Source organism: Python bivittatus, unplaced genomic scaffold (assembly GCF_059951505.1).
Source record: "Python bivittatus isolate LINGU-HERP-01145 unplaced genomic scaffold, Pbiv_v1 ctg000020_np1212, whole genome shotgun sequence".
Taxonomy (NCBI): Eukaryota; Metazoa; Chordata; class Lepidosauria; order Squamata; family Pythonidae; genus Python; species Python bivittatus.
In genome coordinates this window covers 113,679,990-113,697,687 of record NW_028277030.1, presented here as the reverse complement: position 1 = coordinate 113,697,687, position 17,698 = coordinate 113,679,990, and the positions used below count along the sequence as shown (strand labels likewise).

General features: G+C 37.4%; 1 protein-coding gene across 1 annotated transcript; it reads right to left on the bottom strand.

Annotated features, from left to right (window-relative positions):
- Nucleotides 1-370: 370 nt before the first annotated feature.
- On the bottom strand, nt 371-17,344 carry NEK2 (NIMA related kinase 2). The gene is made up of 9 exons (XM_007426868.4): nt 16,970-17,344; nt 14,670-14,887; nt 12,451-12,691; nt 10,966-11,048; nt 10,644-10,770; nt 8,486-8,705; nt 7,723-7,777; nt 7,305-7,375; nt 371-1,569 (listed from the first exon to the last, which is right to left on the bottom strand). Exons 1-9 carry the CDS (start codon nt 17,063-17,065, stop codon nt 1,340-1,342), a joined length of 1,341 nt encoding a protein of 446 aa, XP_007426930.1. The 5' UTR covers nt 17,066-17,344; the 3' UTR covers nt 371-1,339.
- Nucleotides 17,345-17,698: the final 354 nt, after the last annotated feature.

The window sequence follows — 17,698 nt, the reverse complement described above, 5'->3', positions numbered from 1 at the left end:
GCAAAAAAATTAATTTTCTGTATCTCTTTGCTGCCGCCTCATGGTTGTCTTGATCTGTGCAGCCCGTAACTGGTAGCTACAACTTAGGTTCAGGCTGCAAGGGATGCAAAAGTTCATTCACTTTTAGGTAATGAAGAACACAAGTATTTCTTACAGCCATGATTTTCTGTGTCATAAGAGGATCTCCTATGTCAAGTTATTTAACAGTATGTTTCTTAGAAACAGCTGTTTGAAACAAAGGCATAAGTCAATCCTGAATTCAAGAACCCAGTATTATCACCACAGGGATAATATTAGTAATTAGTAATAGTAAAAACTATTAGTAATCAGACCTTTGGATTTACAGAACAAAACTTAGATCAAGTGCGCCTTCATATTATTTATTACAAACTATGAAAAATAGACACACAAGCCTATTTAACTGATGCTTTCTGTCCCAAGCTGGAGCATTTGTACATCCTGACCAATGAAGAAATCCACATTCTAACTTGCATGGGATATCCATGAACTCGCTTCAGATATAATTCCTTTACATATGTAAACTCTTACATTGTCATGCTTTAACAACAGTTCTTTTCTCTTCAGCATTTAATAAATGTAGGAATAATCTTGAAATGCTTGGGACTAGTTTCTCAAATCCCTAATTATTGGTTGTGCTGTCTGGGGTTTATAGGAATTACAGTCTATAACATCTGATAGATAGATTGCTATCTTTACGATGAAAACTTCAAAACAGATCAGGCTTTAACAAAGCAAGCTGCTTATATGCAAAGTTCTGCCAGCCAAATGTTGGATTTTTCTCAGTTCTGATTACTAGATTTTTTTTTCCTTTTAAGTAATTTATCATTATTTCAGACCATGGTATCAGTAATCCTAACTCTGAAATGCTTAAAGGGGATAAAACAGATGCAGCCAACTGGCACTTACACATACAAAAATATCAACACCAAAAATTAAATTTAAAAAGATACTTAAAAGAATAGAAAAAGCCAATTTTGGAAGGAGGAAGATTCCCCCATCCTAGCATTCTGTTTTCTTTTGATACACTGTAGCAGCGTTACTCTCATCTTAATCATAAAACATCTTCTTATCCAATTTTTTCTGTTAAAGTATTAGTACTTTCTTGGTATAGTTGAGTGTATAAAGGTGCACAATTTTTAAGAAAAGAAATGCTCACATATCATTAAGCTATATTTTACATAAGTTTAAAACATTTTAGCGCTTATTTTTTTTATCTAAAACTAGCTACACAGACTTCTTCATCATAACTATTACAGAAAATATACTTTTAAAACAGTATACAAATATCACAATTCTATACAAGCACAAATGATTTGTTTCAACGCATTCCAAGGAGCTGACGGCTTTTCAGCTGATAGTGTTTCTCCAGTTCACACAGGGCTTGAGCACGCAGGTTTGCAGCATAAAGGCGCTTCTTCAAATTACAACTTTTTTCTTTTGATTGGGAAAAGTTTTCCAGGTTGTCCTCACACTGGGCATTTTCTTTACTTTCATCACCAAACTGAACTTTCTTTTTTCTTGTCGTATGGATAGGTAATATTTCATCTTCTTAAAAACATAAACAGAAAGATACTTTTGTAATACTAATGTAAACTTCTTTAGCTATCAAATTTGCAAAATATTAGAATTCATATCTTTTGGTGGCCTAATTGGGCAAATGTGAATACGAAGCCATATTAACATAAAGGCAAGCACTGTTATGCAATCCAGTAGGAGTAACTTATTAGTGAAGAAAAAAAATTAAGGTAAAGTTTTATTATAGTTTCTAAACCCATTCCAGCTTAATCTTTTTTTTTTTTTCGTTTTTTGTGGAAGAACAGGATTTTTCTCTGAAAGTCATTTGAAACATATCTAGACAATATTCAGATGAACAAACAGCATCAGTCTCTTTTATGCTCTTGTTTTTTAGCTTTAGTTAATCTCTTAATTTCATGATTAATTCTCCTTTGTAAAAAGAGAGTGATATGTAAGCAAGAACCAGCAGTGCTAAGAAGATTTATCTTGAAAAAGCTAATACATTTGGTAGAATTATATAAAATCAATTTGCCTAGAATAATGACATGGCACCTTTGATAATAGTATGAGCATCTTTGATCATATAATATTCTTTTCTCACAATAATATAATATAGTTCTTTTATTATTTTTTCTATTATTTTATTCTTGAAGTTGCATACCAGTCTGTGAAGCCTATTCCAACAAGAGGTGTTTAAATTCAGAAACTGGCTATTATAGATTTTTAATTGACATACATTTTTATTCTCTTTCTTCTTGACAACACAGAGTATGTGCGCACCCATAAATCCTTTATTCCCTTTAACTATCCTACAAGGGAAATTGGAGTCAGGCACACCTAGCTTTTGCTGATCTAGATGACTATGACCTATAGTTTCTTAGGGTTTGCTGGTCTAAGTTCAACAGGCTATGTACTCAGTCATGCCAGCAATTTGGGATATATGAAGAGACACATTTGCTCACAATCTTCCTGTTATTGCTGGTATCTCCTATTGAATAAATAATGAGAAGGAACAGTAAACTACTGATCTTTTTTCTTGGAAAATTATTTGGATCAGGTCTGAAGGGAGAAGTGAGTGAAATGGCAGTAGGAAGTAGAGGCACTGAAGGAGAGGGCCCCACAAAAGTCCCAACCAAGGAGTTGGTTGGTTGTTGGTACAAGATAATGCAATATGTCTATGATCACATTGGGAAGGGAGGGAGGGAGGGAGAGAGGGGAGAAGAACAAAAAGCATGCAATTAAGTAATTAATTTTAAAATCCTGATAAAAAATGACTGTTCTGTGCTCTGTAGTGATAAGCTGGGAACCCAGCTCTAAGAGCAAAAACCAAGGAAAATCTGACCCAGTCTTTATCATCAACCAACATTTGGAACAACCAACATAGAGTGGGAAGGCTACTGAGTCCAACCCTTTCCTCAACAGAGATTCAGATTAAAGCAATCTTACACATGGTTCCTAGTCTCTGTTTGAACATATCCAGCAAAGGAAAGCTTCCTTGGTAACTGATTCAAGTATCAAGGGAACTTCTGATCAAAACTTGTTAGGCTTTCCTAACACTCAACCCAAATCTGCCTTCCTGTAACTTAAATCTGCTATTCCATTTCTTGCCCTCTAGAATGATAAGAGAACAGGTCTTGGTTTTCCTCTGTGTAATATCCTTTGAGATATTTTAAGAGTACTATCATTTTCCCCTCAGTCTTCCTAAGGAAAAACATTTCCAGCCCCTTCAGTCTCCCTGCATAGAATTTTGGCATATTAAATCTGGGCTGCAAAAATTCAGACAACCAATAGCATTAGAATCTACAATGGAATGCTCAAGAGACCTTGGGAACACAGAGGAGGCAGCAAGACAGTTAAACGAGTTAACAGTCCAGTCCAGAAGAGATTCTTGAGTCCAGGTGAAGCATCAGAAAGTAACCCCACCTTAATTAAATATATGTTGTGTGGAAGAATCTTTTGTAGGCTTTCAATATTCTGTTACTTTATTATAATATTTTTCCAGAACTCAAAATGGTTCTTGTTTCCTCAGCTTGCCAGCTCGCAGGGTCTGACATTAATCTTGATGTGGAGTTACTCTTTCTCTCACACTTCCCTCCTGTTTCCTCCCTTCACTGTCTTGCTGCCTCCTCTGTGTTTCCAAGGTCTGCTAAGCATGCCATTACAGAATCTTATGTCTCTGCTGCCAACTTGTGATCCGCTGATTTTTTGCAGCCCAAGAGCTGCAAAATGGTAGGTTTTTGAGTCCATAGCCCATATGGTATACCTAACTTGAACATCTTTGTTATTCTTCTCTGAACATTCTTGCTATTCTTTGATTCCATCTTAAAATGTAGCATTCAGAACTGGAAATACTACTCAAAATTGGTCCGGTCAATAGAGAATAAAGCAGAACTGTAACTTTCTATGATTTGCAAACTGCTTCTGTTGATGCAGCCTAGCATTTAATTTGCACCCAGATTATACTGCTTTTATTCACTTTCCATGATACTTTTCACCTGTACTAACTCATATTCTATACATGTACATTTTAATTTTTTTCTAAGAAAAGAGCTATATTTGTCTCTGTTATTCTGTTATTCACAACCTATTTTTCTAATCTATCAAGATCAGATAGAATTTTATTTCTGTCTTCCAGGGTATTAGTATGCTACTCAATTCTGTGTACACAGATTTGATCAGCATTCCCTCCATTTCTTCATCCAAGTCATCAGGAAAAAAAAAGTTGAAGAATACAGGATTAAAACTTGTAAAACGCCACTCTAGTTCAGTGACTAACCATTGATGGGTATTCTGTGAATACAAATTTTAGGTCGACAACACTATTGTCTGCTCTTCAGCCCACACTTAATCGCCTTGTTAATCAGAATGTCACTGAGTACTTAGAAAAGAGGCCACCAAAGCATCTGTTAATGTCTTCTGTGCTTCTACTTTCAGACAGCTTAGGCCCACGTAACTTTTTTTAGATGAAGGGCCTCTGAGTGGTATCTCAGAGCTAGAAGGGCCAGGACAAAGAACTAAGCAAAGTCAGGACAGAAACTAAGTTTGATTCACAGTAATCATACTGTAGTTAGTTAATATGATAATCTAAGGAAGAACGGTTTTTCTCTTCTATCACGTTAAAAATCACAATTTCATGGTAAGTTTTGGACAACCAAAGCATGAGGAGATGCAATCGGCTTTGGATCTTAGGATGTGTTCTCCATACATATTTAGAACAGTCTAGCAGAGAAAGCTGTGAAGGAAAAATCCTTAAAACATATATAATGGAATTGTGGATGGAGATGTAGCTAAAGATCAGTAAAATAATAGGACAAATCATGAATCTTAACTGAAAAGTTATTGTTTTATTTTCTTCCAAAACCTAAACAAATATTACAGAGGAACTAAAGCTTTATTCTACTTAACATTTAGGGCAACATTTAGCAAACAAATGTTTGTTTGCACAAATGCACTGTTCTTCCTACTGCTCTGAATGAAAGATCTTAGTAGCATTCAGTGAGAAAGGGAAAATTCATTCTAACTGCATCCATGTATCCATCCAACAGATGGACATCACAGATTCCACCCTGCCACTCACTAGGTCTGCTGAACAGATGCTTAACATAAATGAGTATCATTTTACATGGTAAGTAACATTTTCTATAACCCTAAATAAATATGGCAATGTAAGATTTTATTGAACTAGTTTCCATGATTTTTTCAGAATTTTGCTACACTATTTTATTGCATTAATAAGTTTTTCATTTCAGAAAGGTATCTAAAATACAGAACATTTATGATCCCCTCTTCAATCCTTTTCCTTTCCTTAGACCCTAGTCAAGAGTCTTCAGGTTCTTATAAGCAAAGCAACTTCCCTGCAAAAGTGGCCTCTTGACTCAGCCAGCATAGAAAAACGTAAAATTTGTGGTGAAAAAATGCCCCTGGTTTCTTAATTCTATAGATGTGGTTATCAGATACCATATACCAAAATCTTTAAGCCTACAGAATACATGTCATCCAAAACAGTAAGCAGTGTGGGCTTTTGTTTGTAGATTTTTCTTCACTATATACTGTAATTGAATAGTTTAGTATATTTGCAAGCTATGCTTCAAGCAGTTTCTACACTCAGAGTAGGTAAAAGGAAGCACTTCTTTGCATAGCACATAGTGAAACTAGAAATTAGGCCCCATTATCTTGGACAAGTATAGATTACTAAAAGTATGGGAGAGAATATGCATCTCAATGCCAGATGCTGTTACTGTGCCCATGTCCTGCTCTTGGGCTTCTCAAAAACATCTGGTTGATAACGATAGAGACAAAACTATAGAGAGGTCATCAGTATGATTCAGCATAGCCCCCTCTTATATATTTTTGGTAAGGTCAATGAACATAGAAGTTTAAAATGTCAAATAGAAAGATAATAAAAGCAAATTCAGAAAACCTTGTTTCTTAAAAGAAACAGCTTTACAATATATATTTGGTTGTGATTTTTTTTGGTAATGGAAGTAGTTAAATGATGCCTATGTAAGAGCTGCACTGGGGCGAGGGCAGACTAGTTACAGTTAGAATGCCTTGCTTAATGTTAGCTATTGTTAGCCGAAGTTTAATTTTAGTGTCAAAACAGGATAGTCCATCTCCTACAGTTGTTCTGATATAGCACTGTGGTCCTTCACTATTCAGGTGAATTAAGAGCAAATGATGTTTAAGAGACAGCTGTTTCTACCACAAATAAAAAATGGAATGTGTTTAGTTCCTAGACAACTAAGCCCTTTACTTATAATGGTATTTTCTTTAAAAAGAAGTCTTCATTGGCTAGACAAGCTTTGAAGCTGTATACGCTCAAAGTGGCCTTTTTCAAAGACAGCCCCAAATATTTTGTGAGAAACAGCTTTTGAAGCAGAGAGGGATTTCCAAGAATGCAATAACTCCTTGTATCCCAGGAACTTGGCTGAAAAACAGCCAAAGGGCAGCATTTTGAAGCCAGCTCCACAGGAACATAGTGGCATATATAATTATAGTAAAACTAAATGCCTTTAAGAAATGAAGACCTAACTTAAAATCAGTGCCACTGAAATCTTTCATTATCCTATCTATATAAATCTCATTTTCTTATTTGCAAAGTAGTAAAATATATTTTATTAAGGACTAACTTCACAGTTCAATAAAGTCAAAATTGAACATTGATCACAATTTGAAACATATAAAAGTAAAAAACAATCTCATCCGATACAAGGGAAGGAGAATTAAATAGCTATATTTACACAATGTCACCTAAACTTATATACAAGGCATACCAGCCAAGTATCACATAAAAACAGAAACTGATGAAGTTGTTTGTATGATTGTATACTTTTCCTGCCTCTGACCAAATACACAAAACAGTAACAACAGCAGTCATTTTGAAAGGTCTAATAGAAGTCATAATTTTCTATATAGGGAAAGGTTCTTACAATCCTGAAGCATGTATACTTCATTACTTGTGAAGGGCCATTACTGAAACCTGAGATAAAGAATTTGTGGTCCTGCAACTCTTGCAGCATCTTTTATTGTTTCCTGCGTCAGTGGGGCTACTTAGAGTTCCAGACCTAAGAGCTAGAGGACCACAGGTTCAGTATAGAAGCAGGTCTGGCTTTTCTACATAATTACACAGTAAAGAATTTTATAATATTCTGGGATTACTACAATTCCAGAAGGCTGATATCAGCCATAGAAATAAACAAAATATAATGATGGGAGCTTCTGCATTCCTGGTTAGTAGTCCAGTAGGAGCTTCCTGTATCTTCTCCTACCTGGGCTAGTTGCTGGCAGGAAGAATCTCTGGTCCTTGAATAAGTTGTAATTCCTCATCAAATTCTCAGCCCTATGAAAAGGAGTTGATTAGTACAAACAAAGCTTACATTAAAATGATTTCCAAAAGAATTCCCCTATTAGTCTGGGGCATTTTGAAGACTAGCAAATATTGTTACATCACAAATGCCTGGCTAGGCAGCCTTTCCCAGCCTGAGTTCCATCCAGATGCAAGAATTTTAATTTCTAGTATTCTCAGAAAGGGTCATAATGGCTGGAGGATACCAGGAATTAAATTCCACACATAGGAGGGCACCTAACCCTTCCAGTAACGATCCAGTCACAAAAACCTATGCCATAACATTTTTAAAACAAACCTTATTGTAGCAAACAGACATTTCAGACATTTTAAGAACAGACCTAGACAATTTGTCCTCTGCCAATCTCTCCCGAACACACAGTTCTCGTTCTCTCTCTGGAACAAAAAGACAAATAGGTTTATAAGACTGCAGTTAACACCACTGGATATTTTATTTGGCAGAGAGGCATGTACAATAACATTTGTTTATTTGGGTGACTATTATGTCTATGAGAAAAGCTGCATACAATTTAAATACTTTGTGAAGTCCAAATGCTGGTATTGGCAATCTCCTAAGCTCAGCTGTAAGCTTTGCATTGTCTTACTTATTTGTTAAACATATATTCTGTCTTTGCTACAGGAGCTCAAGGCAATGTACATAGCACTCTAGCCTCCAATTTTTCCATAAACAACAACCCTGTAAGGCACCTTGAACTGAGCGCACCATTGACCCAAAGTCACTCAGCGAACTTTCATGGGAGAGCAGATTTCAACTCTGGTGTTATCCAACAATTTATGCACTACACCGCCCGGCCTTATTATAGCACAGTCATCATTTAGATCCTTAGGCAGCAATGCTCACATTAACATTCTGTGTATGTTTTGAACTCAGAGAGCATCAGTAGACTATTTTAGGACACTAGAAGTCCAATTATAGGTGTTCTGAAACTCCATGTTATTTTATTGTCACTATGCCTTCACTTCAAATCTGCATTTTCACCTTAGGCATCCTGCAGAGATGTGTTACATTTGTTGTGATGCTTAAGCTCATATCACCCAAGGACACTGCAATTCCACATCCCATTGCTTTATTAATTCTCTTACGTTCTAGTCTGTGTTCCCTTTCCTTTATAGCTTTCTCTCTCTCTTGCAGCTGTTGTTCTTTCAGTTTTAGCTCATTTGTTGGTGTTCCTGAAAGTCTTTCTACTTTATCCTGTTCTGATCGTCGCCCTTTCCTCTCCAAAATTCTCACTTGCTCCTCAGATACCAAGTCAACTATCAAGAGATTCTGTAGAATTTCTTCAACTGAAGGCCGGCAATAATCCTTGAAATCAGAAAAATGCATATTCAGTTTACAGAAAAGTTCTTTAAAAAATGCTAGGGAAAGAGGACACTTTGGGATCTAATGAGACAGGTATATGTCTCTCCCACACAACTGGATTTAATTTCACTACAGGCACTTACAGTGGGGCAAAAAAGTATTTAGTCAGCCACCAATTGTGCAAGTTCTCCCACTTAAAAAGATGAGAGAGGCCTGTAATTTTCATCATAGGTATAACTCAACTATGAGAGACAAAATGAGAAAAAAAATGCAGAAAATCACATTGTCTGATTTTTAAAGAATTTATTTGCAAATCATGGTGGAAAATAAGTATTTGGTCACCTACAAACAAGCAAGATGTCTGGCTCTCACAGACCTGTAACTACTTCTTTAAGAGGCTCCTCTGTCCTCCATTCGTTACCTGTAGTAATGGCACGTGTTTGACCTTGTTATCAGTATAAAAGACACCTGTCCACAACCTCAAAAGTCACACTCCAAACTCCACTATGGCCAAGACCAAAGAGCTGTCAAAGGACACCAGAAACAAAATTGTAGACCTGCACCAGGCTGGGAAGACTCAATCTGCAATAGGCAAGCAGCTTGGTGTGAAGAAATCAACTGTGGTAGCAATAATTAGAACATGGAAGACATACAAGACCACTGATAATCTCCCTCGATCTGGGGCTCCACGCAAGATCTCACCCTGTGGGGTCAAAATGATCACAAGAACGGTGAGCAAAAATCCCAGAACCAAACGGGGGGACCTAGTGAATGACCTGCAGAGAGCTGGGACCAAAGTAACAAAGGCTACCATCAGTAACACACTATGCCGCCAGGGACTCAAATCCTGCAGTGCCAGACGTGTCCCCCTGCTTAAGCCAGTACATGTCCGGGCCTGTCTGAGGTTTGCTAGAGAGCATTTGGATGATCCAGAAGAGGACTGGGAGAATGTCATATGGTCAGATGAAACCAAAGTAGAACGTTTTGGTCTAAACTCAATTCGTCGTGTTTGGAGGAGAGAGAATGCTGAGTTGCATCCAAAGAACACCATACCTACTGTAAAGCATGGGGGTGGAAACATCATGCTTTGGGGCTGTTTTTCTGCAAAGGGACCAGGACGACTGATCCATGTAAAGGAAAGAATGAATGGGGCCATGTATCGTGAGATTTTGAGTGAACACCTCCTTCCATCAGCAAGGGCATTGAAGATGAAACGTGGCTGGGTCTTTCAGCATGACAGTGATCCCAAACACACCACCCGGGCAACGAAGGAGTGGCTTCGTAAGAAGCATTTCAAGGTCCTGGAGTGGCCTAGCCAGTCTCCAGATCTCAACCCCATGGAAAACCTTTGGAGGGAGTTGAAAGTCCGTGTTGCCCAGCGACAGCCCCAAAACATCACTGCTCTAGAGGAGATCTGCATGGAGGAATGGGCCAAAATACCAGCAACAGTGTGTGAAAACCTTGTGAAGACTTACAGAAAACGTTTGACCTCTGTCACTGCCAACAAAGGATATATAACAAAGTATTGAGATGAACTTTTGATATTGACCAAATACTTATTTTCCACCATGATTTGCAAATAAATTCTTTAAAAATCAGACAATGTGATTTTCTGGATTTTCCCCCCCATTTTGTCTCTCATAGTTGAGGTATACCTATGATGAAAATTACAGGCCTCTCTCATCTTTTTAAGTGGGAGAACTTGCACAATTGGTGGCTGACTAAATACTTTTCTGCCCCACTGTAATTGTATTAAAGACTAATCTAAACAGTCACACAAACTTACTACATTCTCAGGATCATCCTTTGAGAGATATAGGGCATGGAGGTGGGGAATTAATACTTAAAAGTTAAATGGGATAGGGACTTTAGGCCTAGAAAATTTCCCATGTGCAGCTCCTTCAATACTGCTCCTTGTTTTTTTTTGAGAAGCCATCTTACCTTCAGGTTTAGCATCTTTGTGATGAGTTCATTCAGCTGTTCCGAATAACGATATGGAATTCGTCTGAACTTTCCTTCCCTTATCTTTTCTGCTAGCTCTTTCTGGTTAAAAGCTGTAAATGGAGGTCTAGAAAAAGTGAATGACATGCTTTTCAATTTTAAATCCACAAAATGGTCACCATTAAACTTCTAATGTTTCTAGAGGATTGTGATGCAAAATATTAAGTTCTGTTGCTTGACATCAAGAATACAGCTATACTGAAGAGCAGCTCAATATTACTTTCAAATGCATGCTTAAAAACATTTGCAGTACTGTACTTACGACAATGCACATAACTCATATAGCAAGCAGCCTAGAGACCAGATGTCAGATTTTTCATTATAGGACATGCGATTTATTTGTTCCTAAAAAAGAGAAAAAAGTTCTTAAAATATAAATACTTGCATGGCAATAAAATTGCAAATTAGAGGGAATACAGTTCTAGGAAATTTGTTACATAGTAGTATGCATTTTGGAGAAATTTTAGTTATAAGCAATCCTTAACAGTGCATACCTTCCTAACCTAATTTTCTTCAAAATGGCACCACTCAGATAGGTTTTGTGAATAGGTCCACACAACATGTTAAGCCATTGGCTGATGTGGGACTTCCGGGCTGCTAAGCCATTGTTTGAATAAACCATAGTGGCTAGGTTCACAGAACATGCATATCAAACAAATCAAAATAATATGGCTTGGTATGTTGAGTAAACCCAGCCTATATCTTCTGGAATTATCTGCCAGCATGACCTTGCTTGCTAAGAAATCGGTTCAAAGATTTTACTCTCAATATATCCATCCAGATCAGGTAAGCAGAACTATAAGAAAAAAACTTAGTAAATGATTAACTTAAGCCCTATAAATGTCAGTGGGAATACTTCAAGTACAATCAAACTCAATGTAGATAACATTTCATACTACATTAAGATAGTTAGCATTGGCTCAGTTTGTTAATAATTATAGTATAGGAACCGCATCCTTATTTGCCCTAGACCTGGATTCTGCCAGCACTGGAAGACAAAAGCAGATTTGGAATTCCAAGAAAACACTCTCTTCACTCACTCCTTACCTTTCAAGGTGGTTTTAAATTTTTCTCTTCTAACAGTTCTGAAAGGTAGTAAACAAGTTTTGTCCCACAATATTTTTGTAGGTGTTTTTTCTAAAAATATTCTTTCTTGGTATATTATGTATATATAGCTATCTAGGTTTGAATTATCCCATTTAATGATTATGTTTCAGATATTCTTTGCAGATATATAAAGGATATATTTATTATTTTCAGTGTCTTCTTAATATTTTAAAAGCCCATGAAAAAAAGCATGTGTTTTTAAATTGTAAATATTTACACAGCTATGACGAGTACTATGGTATAAATACTGTAATTTCCAATAAAGCTTTGAGCAAAATTCAAAAACATGCAATCAGACTTCTACTTGCCCAATAAGCATTCCCCTTCTTACTCCCAGAGTAAAATTTGGGGCATATAAAGGAGTGAAGATGGAGGAGATCCCCTAACTGTTCCACAGATAGAACTAATTAAGCTTCTATCAGGGGGACAGTTTAATTAGGAAGAAGCCTAGTGTGATGTCAAATCATTCTAGTTCAATTAATTTTGGCTGTTAAAAAAATCAAGGTAGTTAATATAGCTTGGCAAAATACATGCTCAATTTTAGTTTTGTTTACTGGATATACTGTAAATCAACCATGCTAAAGTAGAACCAAACCAATCTGAAAAAATACAACAGCAGCAGATTTTGAAGGACACTTACTGGAGACATATAATATGGTGTACCAACAAATGTTTTTGCAAAACTGGTATCATGATGAAGTATTCTAGCCAGGCCAAAGTCACCAAGCTTCACATTCTTCTTGCCATCAAGGAAAATATTTGCTGGCTTCAAATCTCGGTGAAGCACAGTGTGACCACCATCACTCCGCCTGTGACACTCTTTCAGGGCCAAAGTCAATTGAGTGAGGACTCGAAGAACAAAGGTTTCATCCAGATAATGTCTTTTGAAAGAGAAAAAGGTCATTTTAAGTACCTTAAGAAACCTCTTTTTTTCATTAAGCCAGTTTCCAAAGTTCTATACTATAGAGTGTGATTTAAGAATAAGAAACTTTAGGTTCCTTAGAGAGGAGAGGTTTTTACCTGAATAGTTAAGTCCTGAAACAAAACTAAATTTGATTCTCACTTTGCAGATAACCCTCTCACATACTCTTTTAATTTCTCCCATAACAAATGTAGAATTTATATTTATATGGAAAAAATAAAACACTGCAAATGGGCAAAACTGGCCCTCTAATCCTAACGGAATGCAGTGAATTTGTGTTCTGAATACAATATGAGGAACAGTTTTGCAAGACCCCTTCTTTTTCTGGTGTTTCCAAGCCTTCTTTATACATACAACTCAGCAACTAACATTTTGTTGTCATGAATTTGACAATAACCAAAAATTAGTTGTAATAAATATTGGTTTGATTAACTTCTTGTTCCCTCATATTCTGGCTTCTACCTCTGATTTTTTCCCATTTTGCTTCGCTCATTCATTTCCCATTTTTTTTCATTTGTACCATATGAAGACAGAATAAATTTTTTGCTACTAATCTTCTCTAAACAGTTTAACAGGAATTCTATCTCCCTCTTCCTAACCTCTTGTAAATACTTCAAAGAGGCAGAAGATTACAGGATTTATGTAAGATAAGAAGCAGCAAGAATCTATTATTTTCTTATCCAAATCTATTGACAAGGGAGAAAAAATCCCCACCTCGCCCCCAAGTTCAAGAAACAGACTGTTTTTTCATTTCTGCAGATGTTTCTCCCACAAATGTTAGTACAAGATAAATCTGTCTGTTTGGAACCTTCTTTTAAACAGAAGAGTTTGGGAAGAACAAGAATTGCCTCCAGGTTTGGGGAAGGATAATTTTTACCTTTTTCAACTTTAGCATAAAGAGGTTTCTTGGAGTCCTCTTTGCTGGAGGACCAGGAAATTTGCCCCAACATATGGAATTCTGGATTCCTAGCAACCCTTGATCTATTCTGTTCATCATTCTGTTATGTATACTCAGTGTCCCATTTTTGGGATTGCTGTTGGAACAGTGCTTATGGTTTTCAACATTTACTACTCTAGTTCAGATTTAAAAGGAAGATGCAGGGTCAAAACAAAAGGATTTCAGTTTATCACATTTTACTTTACAACATTGAACAGACAGCTTCCATAACAGGAACAACTATCATTACTGGCCAGTGCAAATAATTTTTAATTTTGTAAATGTAAACTTGTATTCAAGTTTTGTTTTGTATTCCATCCTCTGTTATCCTCTGTGTCATTTAAAGTTGAGGCCAAAATACAGGGAGATGGGGGTAAAATACTTTAAATAGAAAAGTGCAGAAATAATTGCTTAGCTTATAAACTATTTTATAATCCAAACGTTTTGGGAATATTTGAATTTGAATATATCCTGCCATATTATAAAAATAATCAGACCAAATACCATTGTGAAAGTTGTCTTAACTCCTGAAATTTCAGTGATTACTCTTAACATGCATATAGTTAAAGATTAATAAATTAGAGCACTTCTTTTTGTGGTGTAAAATTAGGCCTTCTCCAATCAAACAATAGAGTGATCAGAAGCTTCCAAGTGCCATCTTTTTATATCTCATTGTTTCCATGGATTTAACTTCAGTCTCAAGACACTTGCTCTCTAACAGCCATTGGAGCAGGGGAACTGCAAGGGAGTTCATGCCTATCTATTGCTAGGTAACTCTAGTTAGCTGCCCTAACTTTGGCAATTGTACACCACAGAAGTGTTGCAAGAAAGGGGATACAAGGAAGAGATCAGTAAACAGTACAGCTCAGTCCTGAGTACATATTCAACTACAATCAGAAGGGTTAGGAAGAAGGCTGGTTATCTAAAAGTGCACTAAACAGTGATTAATTCCAACATACATCCCATAAACACCACGATAATCCAGAGAGGTTTTACATGCCTTTCTTTTGTACATTTTGCAATCAGAGTAGCCAAGTCTCCACCTTCACAATATTCCATCACAATATAAAGCGTTGTGTTTGTCCTATCAATTATACGATCATAATAACGGACAATATTTGGATGTTTCAGTTCACGAAGTAAGTTCACTTCAGAAACAAGCATTTGTTTTTCAGATTCTGTCATAGATCCATAGTCAAGCTCTTTCCAGACTAAAACCTGAAAGAAGATAAATAAGCCATTCTAAACAATGAAAGTACAAAAATGATTAAATAGCACAATCCTATTGTGCCTTGAATGAAGTCCAGTGGACTAGAATCTTTCTTTAAACCAAGAATAAGCAAACTATATCTCATGCCTCACTTGCAACAAACATCTTACCCCTCCTTTTTTATAATATTAAGAGATACTCTTATAAAATAAGTTTAATAATAAAACAATAATAAAAAGCAGCTCTTTTTTAATCCAGGCTTTCCCTCAAGAAGAGTCTTGCCTTGTTAAATATAATTATAATATGTTGAATATACTGCCTCTGGCAGGAGGCTATAAATTCTGTCAACTCTAACCAGGAATAACTTAACAAGGGTTTCAGGACTTTTACACCATAGTGATCCAAGGAGAAGCAGATATCCAGGCCTCCCTCTATATCCCACTGAATTTTTAACTACATAATCAAGAAGAACAGAAAATCTTAGGGTTTTAAAAAATAATAATAATTACCCAAACTAGTCACAAATATCCTAAGCTTGTTTGTGCCACAAACGTCCAAGTGGAAACAAACTACCCCAAAGGCCTGAGACTTCACAGCAACATTTCTTAAACTATATTCCTCAGAACACAAGTGTTTTCTGAACAACGTGGGATGGTCCCAAGACCCAATAAGTTTTTGTGGATTTTCAGTCTGTTCAGTTTCACTAGCCAAGCATATACTCTACCAATGAATGAAGAGATGTTGGCAGATCTATCCCAAACAATAAAACAATGGGGGGGGGAGGGGGAATCACCAGAAGACTGTTGGGTGAAAATTCACAAGTAAATTAAGCCTTTAAGTGAAAAGGTGCATGGACCTACAACTATTAGCCTTTAGGAAGGCTGTGAAAACCTTCCTATTCCTAAGAGCATTTAGGGATAAGGGGCATACTGGATTGCCTCTTAAAACACAATTATTAGATTTAATTTATTATATTTCTATATTGTTGACTACCCAGTCTTAGTGCTTTAGAAATAACCAAAACCATCCAAATATAGAATAACATCCCATAAAATTATAATAAAATTCCTCACATAGCAATGACCCCCTGACAGTATTAGACTAAATACTATGGAACAGTTCTCTTCTCAATGTCTTCCTGAAGGCCATCAGATTTATTTTGTTTTAATATGTGTTTATTGCAGAATTACAAAATAGTACTATGACATTGCTAGTCACAAGATGCATGCTCCCATTATACAAAACGTGAAATATGTCTGCTGTGTAGCAGTAAAATCCAACTTCTAAACTGTGGCCATGGCCAGGCTAACATAGAAAATGTCTTCTTAGCACACATATCCAGGTCCATTAAAATAATAGCAAAAATTCCAATTTAATTGTAATTATCAAAGGAACTACAGGTTAATTTAAGGATAGCTTCTAGAATTGCATGTGGCCCTAGTACTTCAGAATATGTATCCCAGACCTAAAGTATTAGAATCCAGAATTCAAGGTTATTTATTGTGTGTGATTCAACCCACAGATGCATGTAACTACATATGTACTGCCTTGTTAATTGAAAAAAATAAACCAAATTCAGGAACATTTTGGGAGCTGGTCTTCTTCTCCTTGTGCAGGGCCAACTTCAAAGCTAATTTCACTTTATGAGCTAGTAAGGCGAGCAACTAAAACCACGTGAGAGACTAGCGAGGTGGGGTCTTCCTGGCTGTCTCAACCTCCCCTCGAATGGCTGCTTGTGTAACACATTGAATCACAAACTAGCCAACTACAGTTTAGCCTAGAATGCTGTGTGAATTGGTGGTAGCTTATGGTTCGGGATATCGTGCAGTTCTGCAACATGGACTAAATCTTGGTTAAGGTAACCACAAGTGCGGCGCCCGACGCTTGGCTCTCAAGAACTCTCCGGGCTTCAGGGATAACGGACAACCACCCCGTTGAGATCCATGAGTGCTGCAATGGATACACGAGGGCTGACCTTCCCCGCGCAACAGGGGCGGAAGAAGACGCTCCGCGGGGTTTAGGCGCACTCTGCGCGCGGGCCAGCAACGCCAGGTGCCAGGGGACACTTGCCCGGGGGTTTCTCCGCTCACCTTGCTGTCCGCCCTCCGCCGCACCTTCTGGCATCTGCCGTATGAACCGGCACCGATGGTGAGGAGTACCTCGTAATCCTCGGGGCGGCTCGGCATCCTCGCCCCCTCCGATATTCGAGAGACCCCAAAACAGTAAACACGCCGTTTCGCCACGGAAGATGTTTAAAACGCGCCGCGCCTCCCGCTGATTGGTCCGCCGTTGCGGCTCCGCCCAGGCCTCCCCGTCCGGTTTTCAATTGGCTTCTGTGGCTACGTGCCAGACGCGCCGCGCAACGGTTGCTTTGGCCGGTTGCTAGGCGACCACAACAAGTGGCGCTTCAGGGTGGCGCGAGAAACGAGTAGAGATCGTTCGGATTGGCTCTCGGTGCCCCGCCCCTATCCTAACCTGATACTTTGATCGTCGTCTGGCAGCCGAAAAGCATCCTAGGGTGATTGTCGGGAACCGGGTTTTTTATTTCAGACTGTCGTCACTTCCATTTCCGTATTGCAATTCCTTGTAGCTTCTAATCATTTGCCCTGTAAAGGTTACACGGGCAGGAAAGTTAGTTTGTTCTCTTTCATAAACTAAGACTGGGTTATAAACGACTAATCTTTAATAAGCTAACAGTGCAACCCTTTATATATCTGTTCAGAAATAAACGTTATTTACTTACCTTGTTCATCAACTGCCCTTGGAACAAAGCTTCCCTATACAGGTATAATATTCCATAAAATAAAATCCATAAATAT

Excerpts from the sequence above, each read along its gene's own strand:
- NEK2 (XM_007426868.4), bottom strand. The coding sequence starts at position 17,065 with ATGCCGAGCCGCCCCGAGGATTACGAGGTACTCCTCACCATCGGTGCC. Across the intron at positions 7,376-7,722 it reads GCAGAGGACAAATTGTCTAG|GGCTGAGAATTTGATGAGGA; the intron begins GTCTGTTCTTAA and ends TCCTTTTCATAG. Across the intron at positions 1,570-7,304 it reads CCTGCCAGCAACTAGCCCAG|AAGATGAAATATTACCTATC; the intron begins GTAGGAGAAGAT and ends TATGTTTTTAAG.